Raw genomic sequence first — 17,200 nt, 5'->3', positions numbered from 1 at the left:
GTTAAGGCTTTAATACAATATTTATGCAATACACTTAAAAGGCAGCGCAAAACAATTTGCCTCTTTAAGTAACTCAACATACATGTTTCAAGTAACCATTAATAAAAAGGACCTTTTTGTTGTGATGGAGGCCTCATAAAGCTGATCTGTGCATGGCTCAAAATTTGGCAATACGAGAATAATGAATTTGCAAGATGAGGTTTATAATTTTTTCAAAACACAATATTTACAGAGCAAATCAGTAAATTAGCTTCAGTTGACAGGTGCTTCTTGGAAAAAAAGAAATTATTTTCAGTTAACGGGAAAAGCATCTGTTTACTTGGACACTTGTACTGATTTTCAAACAAATAACCATCAGTCTAAACCCTGTCTTATAGTTGTCTCTGTACTTGTGAAAAAGACAGTTATAACACTGTTCCAGTGAAAATTTGGGGTTTTATTTGGTTTATTGAATGTTAAGTGTTACCTAACTTACTAGGGACACTCTTAGTGAGCTCAGCTTTCCTTTGCTTAATTTAATGAAAGCAGTATAGGTCCATATACCAGGGAAGTGCCATTCATTGACTGCAGCAGCACTGGTCAAGCTGCAGCAGGAACAATCTTGTATTATGGAAGACCCCCTGGCAGCTCCAGAAGTGTCAGCAGTATTGGTGAGGAAGCAGCATCACATAGACCTCCTCCCAAGAGCCAAGGAATGCTGCTCTAAGCACAACAAATAAGGGATCAAGCCTTTGACAATCTCAGTTGAGTCTGTATTTCTAATACTGCTTCAGGCAATGTCCCATGAAATGAACTACCTCAGTTCCCATTAACTTTAGCATGTTATACAAAACGAAAGCTATTTGTTTAAGTAACTCGTATGGTCAGCAGTGTGTTTATAATACTGTGCTGTGCCTAACAGAACAGAATGCTAAGCAGTACATTTAGCTGCCTTACAGATTAAGGAACTCGAAATTGACAGATAACCTGGGTAGGAGTAGGTTGGTGGGAAACTGTACAAGGTCAGAAACTCCTCTTCAAATAAAAATATAAACAAGACCCTAATAAGTCTGAAGTAATTCTTATGGAATTTCCCTTTTTGTTCTCCTGTAGAGCTTGCCCAAGCCCAAATACCTCTGCTCAAGGTTTCTTTAGCTCAAATAAAAGGATGTATTTTAATGTCTGGCCGTTCCCATTGAAAAGAGTGATAGGACAGATAGGGGAGCAAAATACCACTAAAAGATTAGAAGCACTAGGCTGTGAATAATTTCTTTCTAAAGAAAGCAAAAATCACAAAATAAAATCAGCTGAATTTTCTTATTGTAACAGAAATATGTAGTTTCCCAGTTTTCAGGGCGGAAATGTTATTCATTCTTAAATCTGTAATTGAAGTTGGTGTTGCTTCCAATCAGAGGATGAATAATTATGACTGGAAGGTTTTTTGAAGTATCTTTAACTTTCATGACACTGAAAATATGTATGGAAATTACCTGAGAGAAACTTATTTAATGTACTTATTTTTTTTTATTCTGATAAATACGCTTTTCAGCATCACTTTAAAAGGTCTTGCCCTTTAAGAATCTGTTTACTGTAATCAGAGCAGTGCTTGTGGTTCCAGGTACTATGCTTCTTGTAGTTTCAGTTTAATATAACGTATAACCTTGTTGATTAAGGATGACCCTCACTTCTGACCTTTAGCATCATCCACAGACCTTTCCCACATCAAAGTGTGCGTTCACATATGAAAATTCCCAGGCCTTTGACATTTTGCATTTCTCAGAGCAGAGTAATCTTTCAGGGACTCCACAGAATAAGTTGTCTGTGTACATTGTGAACGTACCAATCGCTTTTGTGAAGGTAAAGATTTGTATCTGGAAATATTCTAAAATTTATTGATCTCATTAATTTGCCCACCAAGAGAGCAGAAGATGGCTTGTATTCAAAACCACTGTGAAAGCATTGCGTACTACAAGCATTAGCATTTATCTGTTGTGGTGAAAATGCATGACAAGTATCTCTTTGTGGTATTCTAAAACCTAGAAGGACATTAACAATTCCTTTAAAATTTCATGTGCTGTAGACCTCTTAGGGTACTGAAGTGTGTATTCCATTTGGAGGAAAAAGACTGATAAATTTTCATCACAACTCTCTACTTCAGGGGCTACTTAAGGGACCAGATAATGATTTCTTATTGAATGGTAATATTTTATGCTAGGTCTGTTTTTGTTTGAAAATGGCTCAATTTACCTGGGAGAACACTGTGTGTACTGCCCGGCACTGTTCCTGTGTGTTGTGTATGGAAGGCTGACACGTTGTTGACAACCCTAGCTCTTTGCCATCTCTTGACCATAAGCCCTCCCTTCATTCCAGGACACTGAGACCTGGAATTTTGATGGTTTCATGTGCTTGCCTAGGCCATTTCTGAGTGTCCTGAAAAGTAAGATCTGTTGAACTGCAGAAATATGTGAATATTCATATCTAATGTTCTTTAATTTGTATCACTTACTCATAAATTAATAATAAAGAAAACCTTATCCAGTTTAGGATTTTGACAAGGTAGCTGGGACTCTTTTGATATGTTACCACAGAATCACAGAACTGTAGGCGCTGGAAGGGACCTCTAGAGATCGAGTCCAGCCCCCTGCAAAGCAGGGCCCCTACAGCAGGCAGGTTATCATTCTTACTGTGAGAAAGCTTTACAATATGAGGGATTTTCAGATGTAGGTAAGTGAAGCCTTTTGGTCTTTTAAGCATTCAAACAATTAAGAAAATTATGAGCTTTTTGTTCATGAACATTTTATATGAACAGTTATAGTGTTGCATATGCTATTATCTACTTCCATATACAAAACTAACAGAGGTAATGATATTGTGTACTCCGTTGTTTGCACTTAGCATCCTTTTGCTTTTGTGTTTTGTTGGAAGCAATCCATTTTAATCCTTGTGAATTCTATTAATTTATTTACATTTTAGGGTGAAAACGGAAGAATCAGCGCAGGGTGGGAGAATAGAGTGAATATTAACTTACAGTGCAGCAATCTATTAGTTCAGCCAATTTTCTAACTTCTGTAAGGCCTTTGATGCCAGGTCTTCCAAAGTTTATGAGGGATTATCCTTGAAGGCTAGAAGAGGCAGATGATGATTTTTATTCAGGTCAACTCATAACTGCCAGTTCTTCACAAAACTGGGTTTTAAGAATGAGCTTTAAACATCACACTTTGCAAATAGTAGACAATGGTAAGTAAAACATTTCTCTTCCATATGGAATCCTTTCATCTTTTTTGTCTTCTCCTACTCCCAATAAATTAAAACAGGTTACAATTTTGAACAAAGTTAAAACAATGAATCACAGGATATTTACACTTATCTGTGGAATTTACAAGTGAAGAGTGTTCCAGATGTATTAACATTTTTTTTCTGGCTTCCTGTCACTTCAAACCATCCAAGAGCTGCAGCAACTGTGAAGGAGGTGAAATTGGCACAGTGCAAAGCAGTTTTAGGGTTCCTCCTGCCTCGAGGCTTGAGGCATTTTCCATAATCTGTGATTCATCAGTAACAAGTTATTTTTTCTTAGAAAAGTGACATTGACCGTTGACTTCTACTTTTTTTTAAGTGTTGAGGTCACTGAATCACATGAATGGTTGAGGTTAGAAAGCATCTCTGGACATCATGTAGTCAGAATCCACTGCTCAAAGCAGGGTCATCTGCAGGAGGTTGCTCAGGGCTGTATCTTCAGTTTTGAGTATTTCCAAGGATGGTGACTCCAAAGTCAACCTTTTCCAGTGCGTTGGCCAGCCTTTCTCAATAAGAATGTTTATTCTTATGATTAAATGTATTTTCCTGTATATCAGCTTGTGGGCATTGCTACTGCATGCCACTGAGAGGAGTCTTGCCCTGTAATAGAAATTTAAGTAGAAACCTATAAATAATACAAGCTATACAATTGTGCGTGCAATCCTAGTGACATACTGTACCAAACCAGACTCTGATTCCTGCAGCTTTGAAAGTACAGCAGTAGTCACATCATCTATACTGATGATGCTTGTTGAGCTGCAGTATCTAGAGATGCTGTTACGAATAACGTACTGTAGGTTTCAGAAATACAAATGATTGGTGTATTGAAATTACTGATTACAAGCAAAATGGGAGGTCGGGCAGCTGACTTTAAATGCCAACATGTTACGTCTAGGTACTTAGAAAGACATTTAAATACCTGTGCTGTATACCTACATGCATGTCAGCTTAATGAGCAGTGAACCATGCATTATAAAAGATGTTCATTCTGCACTATTTCACTGAAATATGAAGATGACAACTCAGTCATGTCCATCAGCATACATGCTTACTGATCCAATGATGCAGAATGTTCTTTCTCTTGACCTCTAACCAGGAAAGCTTCTCATTTCTCCATGAGGTAGCTCTCTTTCATTTGGACAAGAAGAAATAGTATTTATTGAAGTAGACTCCTATGGTCTGCAAACCAACTTTTCAGCTTAATGAATCTAGATCTGCCTGCACTTAGGTTGCTTTTGCCAGTATTTAGCAACCTAACGTGTCTGCCTTAAGTAATTATGTGTTAGGTAGTTGAGATGTAGCGCAGTCAGAAGCATAAGCTGTATGGAAGGGTGGGATGGAAAGAACCCGAATGAGATTTGCCTAAAGCTACTATGGCAGCTCACATAGGCAGAGATGAATTTTGAACTGAAGAAAGCCCAAGTGTTTTTGTTTAACCGAGTGGTTTTCTCACTTTAAATAAGCTGCCCTATAGTAATTTGTTTTGATTTTTCTGGAAGAAAATTCTCATGTTTTCAACTATCAACTGAGAAATTTTACCAAGGATATTTCCATATTTAAAAAGTAAAAAATCTGACCATTTATAACACTTTTTTAACCACCATACCTTTAGTCCTAAGAAAAAATGAATACTATTTTTGCATTAACATAACTGTCCTGCTACATTCTTCTCTGAATGTTAGCCACTTCTGCTCTCCAGCTAGATTTAAGAATTGTATTAAGTACATTCATCAGTAAAACATGATTATTGTATGTAATGGTAACTTATTTTATGTCAGATGGGGTTTTGATGACAACAGTAGAACTATATTACTCAGATCCTTTGCATATCCCAGAATTCTGGCATTCAGTGATTATTATATGAAACAAAAATTGGGAATTGCCTGCAAGCATTGTAATGAATTCACTGTGTAAATGGGCTATTCCAAGTATTAGCAAATCTTTGGAGAAAATGCTCCACAAAGCTTCTACTACTGTGGCTCAGAGGAGGTTAAAGGACACCTGTGTTTTTTATTCCTTGGATTACTCAAATGGGCAGTGCGTCTTTCTACTGATGCCCGGAGAAGTGGTGTGTGCCCCATCCCTGGAGGTGCCCAAAGCCAGGCAGGTTGGGACCATGGACAGCCCGATCTACTGGGTGGCAGCCCTGCCCATGGGAAGAGGCTGGAGCTGAGTAGTGGTCCTTAGGGTCCCTTCCAACCTAAACCATTCTGTGATTTAAAAAGTATTTAAATGACCTGTTTTAGGGAGGTGTCTGTGAAACAGAGACAGAATGTATCCTTTATTTTTCTTTCTGAGGGATTGCTATACCCCTTCAACTTTGTTTGTGTCAAGTTAGTGAAGAAAAGGAACAAACCCTTTTCCTTTTCTTTCTTCTGTATTTTTATGCACTTATACAGCCAAATTTAATTGCATATGCAGTGCAGTCATGTTCTGCGTGATGGATGAAAAGCTGTTCTCAAGTGGATGAGTATGTCATGACTGAATTAGCTGGCCCCCTGCTTTAGTTATTTTAAAAAGGTCTATGTACTAAAAAAACTAGTTCTGTTAAATATTAGCAAGACTGTAGAAAGAATTCTGATCACTGAAATTGACTGAAGATGTATTGTCTGCCTTGTGTGTTACGTCTGGTAAATAGCTGGTTGCTGTGGTGACTGCCTAAAAGGTAGAGGGTCATTGGTACCGCATAAATTCTTTAAACAAAACTTGATCATAGCAAATTCTAACATTAGTCTTCAAAAAAGGATTAAAGAGGAGGAAGAGATTCAGACAGCTTTTTCCTTTTGTAAACTTGCTGCTTTATAGGGGAAAAATAGCTAGAAATAATATGTCTCGTACGAAATGAAAAGGTTGTGGATTAAGGCATTGCCTTGGTGAAACAGCTGTACGAATGTGAAACAGAAAGTTCTCCAGCTTCAGCTATTATGGGTTTGTTTGGCTAGGTCTAATTTTGGAAATCGTTATAGCAAAGGTAAATGACTTGCACAGGAGACTACTGTAAACAAAGGACTCGATACATTTACTTTGGCAGGAGGCTTGAGAAGACTCGGTCCTTTCACTGCCTCTTTTTTACAGCCTCTGTAATACTCTCACTGACTGCCTGTGTACGCGGGCAGCTCATTTCCCTTCCTCCCCCTCTGGCAGCTTCTTTTCCATGACAGGTAGGATTTAAGGGTGGCAGCACCTGCTGTTGAATTGCTGGTGAGTAGCTGTGCGATGCCTTTATTCTTGTGGTAGCTGTCCCTTGACTTCAAGAGCCACTGCATTTTGTTCAAGTAAGAATCTCCATTCTCTACAAGCCAAGTACTGGTGTACAATCTGTTTCAAATACTTTGCTTTTCAATTGTGGCTCCTCTGTTTGCGTTGTTACATCTTTTACCTTATCTTTTAATAGCTTTATAGCTACAGACTGTAGGTATACCGGTGCTTAGCTGAATTTCCTACTTTTTCAGTGAGGATTAAAGCATGGGAATAATAATTCCCTTCCTAGGTCTCTGCCCATTCCACACCTACTTACTCACTCTTGTGTGGGTGCAAGAAAGCAACTCCTGTGATGACAGAGGCCACACAGAGCCTGCTTTGCTCTTTTATAAAGCTCTTTAAGAACAGATCGTGTGCATGTAGGAGAACATACACTGATTGCTAAAACTGAAAGGATGAAGTAGAGGGTCACAGTCAATATTCTGTTTGCTGATTTCCCTGATTGCTGGAGAGTCCCCTTTGCATTCCATGTGAGGGGGATTTCTGGGTGCTGTCACTTCCCATATTGTCTGGAGGTGCTTTCAATCAAGGAATAATAGCTCAGCTTTTACCTTAACTCATAAATGAGGCGGGCTGAACTCTACCTTGAATTCATTAAAACACAATGTTGTTATGTTGTGTGTTCAAATCACAGGAAACCCATCCCTGGGCACTCTCTCACACATTTGAATCCTGTGGAGGACTGTTGCTGGTCATTCTGGTACATCACTTGTACCAACAGAATTGATGGGGTCATTTTCTGTTCCATTAGAAGAGAGGATTCTCCTTATACCTGGAAATGCTCCATTAGTGCTTGTTAACTAGAAATACAGTAATTGAGGAGCTGGTAGGAAAAGATTTTTTAGTAACCCTGATTTCTAAATTGGAGCATAACCATATAATAATTAAACATGAAAATATTTAACCAATATGACTGATACAAATAAGCCCCAATAAGCCAACAGTGAAATTGAGTGCCTGGAAAGATGTTTTGATTCAAATTATTTTCATCTCATGCTGTATATATAATATATCTGTGTGCTTTCATGTCATGCAGTTGATTCTGGAGAAAAAGATGTGGTTTTAGCTGCATGAACTCTTTTGAACTTCCTTCCACCTGCATGGTCTTTGAATGTCAGGTGAAGCATGCAACTTCTGTTTTACTTGTATTATTTTCTGATGTCTTAAGAAATCAGAAGACAACAAAAAACTTAACTTGAAAAGAGGCAACCTGCTCTCAAATCTTAATGCGGGGAAAAAAATCACAAGACATACATCTCTTGTAAAAGCTAGCACAGTGAATAAGAATTAATAAAATGTAGACTTTTTTGAGAGAGGAGATGTGCAGATGTTATCACATTCTTCTGCATAAGTTAGTGGAGAGCTGGAAATGATGACTTGTGGTTACTGCCCCTAATGTTTGAATACAAACCTAAAGTCAAGCCAGGAGTTTTGGCTATGACAGATTTGTTGCAAATTTCCAGTGTAAAATCCAATCTAATATTTCAGAGGCAGAGGTGTGGCTTCAACAGAATAGAAACTCTTGGAGAAATGAACTCTAAGAAGTTTGTGTGCTGTCTAATCACCAAGTGCCCCATGCATTGCTTCAGTCAGGATGTGGCTGCCTTCCATAAAGTGAAGAATCAGTATCATCTGCAGCCAAGCCTAAGATCAACTACCACTGTGATATATAGACAACCCATTTTCCAACTGTGAATTTAATATTGTAACCTTTTCATTAAACAATGATATAACATAACTATTTCTAGAACGTAATACTCATAGGCATTTGTGTATTCCTGCTAAATAGCAATATGCTGCTCCTCTTAATTAACCTCTATTGTGGACAGTGTTTTGCTCCCTTTATGCACATTGAAATGCTCTATAGGTGTAACGTTCTCTATTGAAATATGTTACATTTCAGCAAGAAAAAAATAAATATGCATTATGATAGTGTAAACCTATGCTGAGATGATATCTGTCACTCCTAGTGACAAGCCTGAGAGAGGAGAGTTGCACTGGTCGTGTTTGGGGTGGCCACGGCATTCTTCACACCTCCAATGAGGACTCAAAGATGGATGGTTAAACCTATGAGAAAGTAAAGCTGCAACAGTGCAGTAATTTGCTGGTTTCTCTTTCAGAGTTGCTGTTACTGTAGCCAACTCATTGTTAGTGGAAGCTCTTAGAAAGGATGGAGATGGGGAGGGAGGAGGAGGTGGAAAGGGAGAAGGTCTTTTTTTTTTTTTTAACAGGATCAGCTTTCAGTGGTGAGCATGGGCTGAGCTGAGTCTCATTCCCCTGCATAGAGAATGGCTGCAGGCAGTGTATGCAGCAACTACCACAGGAACTTGGAATTTCTGTACGAGTATTTCATATCTCTTGGAAAGCTGCCAAGCAGAATTTAATTGCTTGTGGTGAGATTTTTCTCTGTGGCTAGACAGGGCATTGAATGCTTTTGAACTTTCAAATTACTATGGAGCAGCCTGATGTAGCGTGGTTGTGTTTAACATAGAGGTACATAATGAGAGATATTTCTTAATCAGATAGAGTTCTTTGATGCACTTTTTAGAGTTACGTATACCAACTAACTTCAGGGAGAGGAAGGGAGTTCTTGTAATAACACACATGTTTGTTTTTCTGTTTAGTAAATTCACAGGTGTATGGTTTTTCTTGTGTCTGCCCAGGAAACCACGTCTTGTCTCCTGGAGAGTCTGTTGGAAAAGGTCTAACGCCAGAAGCTGCAAAAGAACTCGGTCTCCCCGAAGGGATTGCAGTAGCAGCATCTCTCATTGATGCACATGCTGGAGGACTAGGTACTTAGTCACATATTTACTGTTCTGGGAAGCAGGAATGTATTGAATTAATTTTAGCTTTTTTTTTTTTTTTTTTTTGCATAGCCAATTTTATATCCAGCAGCCTTCTCAGATGCTGTTCTTATAAAATAGCATAACTAAAATTAAAAACAACAACAACAACAAACAGTAAGTACCAAAATTGAATATCTGTTTATAGATAGGCCCTCAGGTATTGCTGCTTATTTCTTAGCAGCTGGACTTCCAAATTGTGCATTAACTCTTGTCGGCTCCACTTTGAATTCCTGAGCTGAAACACCTTTGGGCTGGCAAGGCAATGTGATGAGAGTGCACATCTTCTACTGCTCAAAATTTGGGGGATAAGAAAGAAAAATAGATACTTTAAACTCCAAGTAAGAAGTCTCATGTCTAAGTTGGTTTTCATTCCTGCTTTTAGGAGATATTCATCCTTTAAATATTGCAGTGGGTACTTTTTCATGGAAGTTTATGCTAGCAGAATGCTGGATATGTACCAGCAACAGTGCTTTTGGTCTAGGAGTAAGATTAGGTAAATACTGTTCATCTAAACTAGCAAACAAGAGTAGAGAAAGAGGTGGCCTATGAGAGGCAATCCTCATCTGAGACTTCCAGCTTTTTTCCACAGCTGGAGTGTGGAAGGCCTAATGTTAGTGGTTTTTCTTTTCTAGCACAATATTCTGATGTGCTCAGTTCCAGATACATTGAAATACGTTTGTATTTTTCTTACTATACTGTTTAGCTTTATCTAAATAGAGTAAAAAACAAAGTGATTCAATGTCACTTTTTCAGCAGGAAATTGAGGTTTTTGAGTTTGATAAGTTAGAAAAAAATCTTGCCTCAGGAAGTTTTGGTGTTATTGAAACAGTGCTACCTTTTTGATAACACTATCCAAAATTCTTAATACAAACTCATGCCTGCCTGTGCTGAGCAGTGAAAAATAAAGCATAAGTAAAATACTTGCAGCTTTCTGCTGCTCCCTATAAATAAGCCCTGTGTATGTCAGCTGTGCTGCTATGTAGTCACAAGCCAACTAGGATGAAGGGATATGAGGACATATCTTTAAAGACACTGATTTTTTTTTTGCCCTTGATTTTCTGATTATTTAAGTAACTTTCAACCATAATTCTGTGATAACCATGGTAACCATGATAAGAGAAGACCCAGCAGACAGATTGATAACAGAATCTTGCAATTGTGACCTAAACAAGAAAGTGTTAAGCAAATGTAGCATACTAACCACAACACTTGGCACCTTTCACTTCGTAAAATCTATGGTTTTGAAAATATAAAATATCCATCACATGTTTTTGCTATCCTTCTAGAAAGAGAAATATTATTATTTATGTGGTAGGATTGCCAAACCAGTCTCTAGACTGCATATTATCTATTAAAAAATAATGGTCAAGAAAACATGGTTTGTTATGTTGCTGCAATGCCATGCAAGCAAGAATACAACTTAAGAAGAGAAGGGAGGGCAAAATTTCCACTTCAGCCTGTCCTTAACTGATTTAAGCATAATCAGATACGTGGTGAAGTTTCACTGCAGATCTGCACCATTCTGGAAGCAGTTCCTGGCACTTCTCTGGCATCTCCCAGTATAAAGTTCTGCTGCAGGCTGAGCGCTTGCTGTATGTGCCCTCCTTCCTGTGCTATCCTGCATGTAGAAGCTTCACGCAGAAAATTACAGCCAAGAATGGCTCCTCGTAGGGAAGGACTAATGTGTTCTGTAGATAGTTCTGTCTGACACAGACAGCAGCAGCAGCCAATACAACAGGGCTGGCAGCCTTCCAGTCTGCTGCCAAGTTCTCCCTTTTACCAACTCATCCCCTGACAAAACACATCAAACAGTGTGCGTGATAAACTGTCAACAAATAAACATACCTGCTGTGGTGCCTTTCCTAGCAGGGCGGTCTTTTTCTCTGTATGTTAGCACGCTGCTCAAAGGAATGAAGGTCAGGTTGTAGTTGATACAACGCTTAAAGATCATGATGATAAACATGAACAAGAAAACATCTTGTGTCCTCATGCATCTGTAATAAAAAAGAAATATTTTATCAGAGTTATTTTATAGCTTTGTTTATTGAGAAAGTAGAATTTTATGATTTGTGGTAGTGGTGTGAGATATTTGGCAATTATTTGTGCATGGAAAAGCACTGTTTTGTGAGGGTTGGCTTGCTCTTCACTAAAATAGCATTTTGATTTTATTTTAATAGGAGTAATTGGAGCAGATGTGAGAGGACATAACCTGCCATGTGAAAACCAGCCAATTACATCACGAGTTGCTCTGATCTGTGGAACATCTTCATGCCACATGGGGGTAGGTTGTATGTATAGTCCTAATTTGTAGAGAATATAGTAACTTATGTGTGTGGAGGGAAAACTGACCTTTGTGCCTCTCGTCCTTTCCCTTGATTTTTTTTTTTTTTTCTGTTAACTCTGTCTTTACCTTTGGTTATTAATTATATATTACCATGCATTTAGCAAGGACTTTAATAGTAGTAGAAATCAATAGTGAAAAATGACATGAAAAGTAGAAACCACGATGCTAGAGTGGCTTAAAGAGCAGGCTGAAATCTGAGCCAGACTCTGAGCTTGAGTTATCTGTGACAAGCCTGTCACTAATGTGTTACAGAATAGTGTCTTTGGAGAAGGAATGCGTGTCTCCAGTCACAGCCCTTTTCCGCCACCACTTCACTTAATCAATATAAATCATTCTACCTCTGTAAGTTGCCATGATCTATGGAATTACAATCTGTATCGTGACTAAAAAGAAAGAAAAACCTTGATAAGCAATTTTCTCTTCGCTAATTTTTCTCGGTGAATTAATACAAAAGCTTTTTCTGAAATTGCAATTAAAATTTAGTGTCTGCTTTTGAAATTTATACCTTTTTAAAATGTATGAGTCTGAAAGCATTCCATTTAGATAAGTACCCTTTTCTGCCACATTTTTTATTTAAAACTCATTTCACTCTTAAATTTAGACTGATTATTGACTTGTTTTTTTTACTAAATGAGCAAATGGCAGTGGGAGTGCTATTGAATTTAGAGAGGTCTAACATGCTTCATGGAGAGAGCTCTCCTGTAGAGAAAAAGAAAGGAAGCAGATAATAAAGCATCAGGTTTAGCAGAATCTATAAGTTGCCTCTGTAGTAACAGCATGCATTAAAGTGATCTTGTCACATGGATTGTAGTGCAGCAAAGCATTTAGGCACGATTGAATTTAAAGATAAAAATAATCCCAGTATTGTGAAGCAGAGATTTAACAAAAGCTTAGATGCTGTAAAACAATGGGGAATATATTTGGTTTCGTTCCTAAGCTGTAGATTTGAATATCTAGTGTGCTGCTATTAGCTTACTTTGTCTCTGAAAAATCACATTGGTGTCTATACCTATTAAGGTGCTGGAATGGCACCCTGCAAACACCAGCTCTGGGGCTGAAGTTGCCCTTCCAAGCATGCCCTTACTTTCACTGTTTGCAGTTCATTTGGTGAAGGTCCTTCAGAAGAAGCCATTTGCGTGAACTCTTCCTAACCTGTTTCATTTAGCTGAGTTAGTTTAAATCATTAAAATAAGCTGGGTTAATAGATACATAATACTGGGCTAAAATGAGCTAAGAACCTCTCAATCAGTTTCCCCCAAAAGGTCTGAGGGCAATGTTGAAGGGCTGGAAACGAGCCAGCTGGCTGTAACTTATTCCTTTAGAGTAACTCACCCTGGAGGAGGACATGTGTATGGTTATTTATTAATTTTTAAAATGTGTGTATTGGTAGATTCTAACATGGTTCTGAACTCAGTTCACAACTGCAGTTTGGGGAAAAAAAAAACCAACAAATTGAATGAAAGCATATCAGTGTAAAGACTTTAAAAGCAGTTTTTGTGTGCGTACTCCAGATGCTGTGAGACGTGGCCCCGTTAGCTGCACTAATGTAACAGAAGTGGCATGGCAACATCCATGTTGGTGTTACTCATTGTTCTGTTCTGTCATTAAAGCTAAACTGAAGTGTGCCTACGCTGTGCACCAGAGACAAGATGGAACCTTTCAAGACTCTTAATCATTTGAATGCAAACTCAGAAATAGATGCTTGTGCAGTGTTGGGTTTATTTAGATGTAACTACTCAGCATTTTATAATCATTTCCTTAACTACCTTCCTTCGCTTATCTGATCAGAGGTATAGCAATCTTTAGCAGGCAAATTCTAAACTGCTCTGCATTTAATCTATGGAAAGATTTCTGTTTACTGTTATTTTATCTATTACCTACGTACACTACATGAAGTGAATGCCGGGCACACAGCACAGTTGTATTTGTGTTTTAATGAGACCTATATGCAGCTGCATTTGGCTGGAATTAGCTGTTCCTTTTTTTAATTAGGGCTATAAAATGAAAGTATATTATACTTGTGTTTTGATAGAAATATATATTTGCTCTCTCTGTGTGCACCAAGGGACCCTCAGGGCTATAGAGATTAATCATCGAGTTTAATTTAATGCAGTGGGAGAGAGACCTGTGTGGTCAGGCGGGCATTAAAAAGTGCCTTTGATCTGCCTCAGGTGCACTGAGCCCCAGTGAGCCAGCAACAATAATACCTTTGTGAGATGATCAGAGACGAGAGAGGGAGAAAATGGCCTGTGTGGAAACTCAAGGCCGTCCTTTGTTGTGGTTCTGGCAACCGAAAGAGCCAACTGTCAGGAGAACTTCAGCAAACAGAAAGCAGGGTGAAAGTACGGCTGGATTTTTTTCAAGAGATTGTAACAGGAAACTGTTCAAAATCATCTGCTATGCCTCTCTCCCCTCCCTTCCTCCTCTTGGTGGGGGCAGGAGCATTACTGCTGCTGTGTCTGTTGGTGCAGTATTTCCACTCTCAGACCGAATCCTCCATGAGTCACAGAGCAGGTATTGCTTGAACATGGCATTGACTTTAAACTTTTAAGAGAAACTGCTCCATGACCCAATTTTTATTACCTCAAGGACTCTAGAGATCTTGAACAAAAGACTTTACTAGTTATGCCTTTGGTATTTTAGAGAGTACAAATGGAACCTAATTTTACTCATGGCTGTAATAGTTTGTGGTAACGCTATCACTTTTAAGAGAAGATCCACTTCTAAGAATTAACCAGTGACAGTTTTGGATGATCAAGCATATGCAAAGCACTGTGTTTCTGTTGAGATACTTAACTGGCTTGTGAAAGAGGCAAAAAGCACAGTGTAATTAGGAACCATGGCCAGGTCCTAGCAGGTAGCTGCTAAAGTCACTGCCACCTGAGAGCTCATCCATTATCCGTGCTTGGGGGCATGGGGACTGATAGTGTTTTGAATATTTTGGAGCAGTTATTCATTTTACGTGATATTCTGCTGCCTCCTTTGCCCAAGGAGAAGTCATCGGTGCAGCTTGCTTTTGAAATGGCAAATAAGCTGTCCTTTTGCTTTTGAAGGTCGGTCCCTTAGTGTAGGGCTGGGATTCATTTGCTGTGGCTTTGATCTCTGAGCAGTGTAGGTATTCCTTTCAAGTGATGGTACGCAGTGGCTGGCTGTTCTGCGTGGGCTGCTGCCGCCCATCGGGCTTTGTAGGAAGGGTGTCTAAGCTCCAGCACCCACACTTACTTTTGAAACTTAAAGGAAACTTTGCTTGTGCCGCCGCGGCAACTACACAAAGTGTCCTGTATCACAGAGCTCCTAGTATTCCTTGCATTAATTAGCAGTACTGCTGCTGCTTTCTGATGGATGAACGTTGCGATTTCCCGTACCTGGTAAAGAATAGCGCCTTCTCAGGGACACTAAATTCACCTTTTCCCCCCTCATAATAACATGTATTGTGAGACTGTAAGCAATTTGAGAGTACAGGTTGCAGGACAGTTGTTCCATTTGGGAAATATTTGTTATCCTTGCCCTAACACCTTTCTGAATTCATAGCTGGAGGAATTAGACAGAACATCATCTAATGGGAGCATTGTCTGGGCTGAATTCAGCTTACTGAGAGAGGGGGCACTGAATTTCAAAACTGCCGTTTTGAAATATGATGGGTTTGTCCCTTTCTACTTAGGGTCTCTGTTTTGGTGTGTTGTTTTTTTTTTTTTTCCATCCTCATTTAGTGATATGGTCATTCTTCAGTCATTCTGTTTTCTTTATCAGTATGCAACACTTACTTTTTGGGATTGTCAGGGAGTCTTTTTTGGTTTGAATGGAGTCTCTTCTTTTACATCTTTTTGCTATTCCTCCATCTTTGTCACTGGGAGCTGACTCATCTTCTGTGGTGCACAAGTTATTTTTTTCCCCTGGTGGTAATGTATGTGTGGTTTGAAGTTTAGAATTCAGTCCTTTTTTAAAATTTGAGAGGCACAAGTAGATTGTTTTCTATCTTGCTTATATTCATTATGCGATCTGAGGAACCGAGTTTGAGCAGCAAAATGGGCAATTTGTTTTGCTGTTCCAATGCTTACTATGGATTATTTTAGGAAGAATATCCCGTATTCTGTTTTACCAAGCCTGACTAGTCTTTGCCTGTTTTCTTCTAAGGGAACTTCAGCCCAATTTGCTTCTTCTAAATTTGTTCATTTGATTCTCGTGATGACTGGCAAACACAATAGAGCTTCATTGCTCCACAATATCCACCCAAGCTGCCAGCTTTGTTCACACAAATAGAGTGCAAAGCACGTTTCCACCCCCAAAGCATGCACAGTACGTGTCCTTTACAGTACATCCTGGAGTGGAGGCTGCAGAGACATGCTGGCTCGAAGTGTTCTCATAGCCTGATCTCTGTAATCTCGGTGGGAGCCAGACCAGCAAGTGGATTCTGTATATTTTGGCTCTGATACCAGAGTCTCCTCTTCAGAACATGCCACGTTGTTAAAGCAGCAGACCTTAGAGTAATTACTACAGGACTCCTCAGCTGCTTGAAATCATCTGCGATGAGGGGAAAACTTGCAGAAACAAAACAGCCTGGTGCTTGCTCTCCCAGCTATATTTAATCTCATCGGATGGCACTGAGGAAAGTGTTTCTGGAGCGGAGAGCTGTGAGCAGCGCTTCAGCCTCGCGCCCTGCAGCACGGCTGCACATGTGGCCCTGCTGTGAAACGTGCAGTCTCCGTGGGGACAGGGCCAGGAGCCCTCAGCGAGGAGCCTGGGTGCCAGCTGGCTGTGACCCAGGTTCAGCAAAGGCAGCAACTTGTCCTTCTGCTGACCAAGGAAAAGGGGCTGGGTTTGGGAGGGTGAGATGAGAGAGGAGGAAGGCAGGAGGGGGAAAAAAAAAAACAACAAAAAAAAAACAACACAAAAGCAACACTTCTGAGGCTGAGGCAATCTGAAGAAGCTTTTGCAATGACCTGTGCCTGCTTTTGAAATTGATAAGTGCTTGCCCTCCTGCTTTTTTAATATTCTCCTCTTCTGTAAGGCCAGTTCTACACATGAGTCACAGAGCTGGTGTCTTTCAAATGGGAGGACTGAATTAGTGTCACAGGAACCTCTCCCTTGCTCTGTCCTCATTCAGTTCAGTTCTGCTAGCTTATATATCGAGTTTGGCAGCAGTCACAGTGCTGACTTCCCAGCTAATGAAGACATTTTACATTCAGGGAGGGCTGTGTGAGATGAAAACCACATTTTCTTCACGACTGTTGTTACAGGTTGCCCATCCTTGCTCTATACAGATTGTGTCTTCTGAGGAGGTCACTGGGCCTGCTTAGGTATTTTTCAATCTATGGCCCTGGAAGGGTTACATAGCCATAAAAATGCCTCCGCCTTCTACTCATCCCTCAAAGAAGTTCTCCACACCCTTTTTTAATGAGGCTGCCTTGTTCCATGCTCTAGCATCTTTGGTTTGCAAAAGAAACAAACAAAGCTGTAATATCCCCTGCACTGGCAT

At 39.4% G+C, this 17,200-nt stretch overlaps 1 protein-coding gene across 1 annotated transcript in view; it reads left to right on the top strand.

Annotated features, from left to right (window-relative positions):
* FGGY (FGGY carbohydrate kinase domain containing) overlaps positions 1–17,200 on the top strand; it is a gene marked incomplete at both ends in the record, with an annotated part of 148,546 nt that overhangs the window by 73,440 nt on the left and 57,906 nt on the right. Inside the window, 2 exons of the mRNA XM_079535467.1 lie at positions 9,198–9,326; positions 11,558–11,661. Of these exons, the coding sequence (XP_079391593.1) occupies positions 9,198–9,326; positions 11,558–11,661 (233 nt within the window). The remainder of the gene's footprint in view (positions 1–9,197; positions 9,327–11,557; positions 11,662–17,200) is intronic.

The sequence above is a fragment of the Tetrao urogallus genome (genome assembly GCF_951394365.1).
Source record: "Tetrao urogallus genome assembly, chromosome: 5".
Lineage (NCBI taxonomy): Eukaryota > Metazoa > Chordata > Aves > Galliformes > Phasianidae > Tetrao > Tetrao urogallus.
The sequence above is the reverse complement of the archived record's forward strand: the minus strand, read 5'-3'. Positions and strand labels throughout refer to the sequence as shown.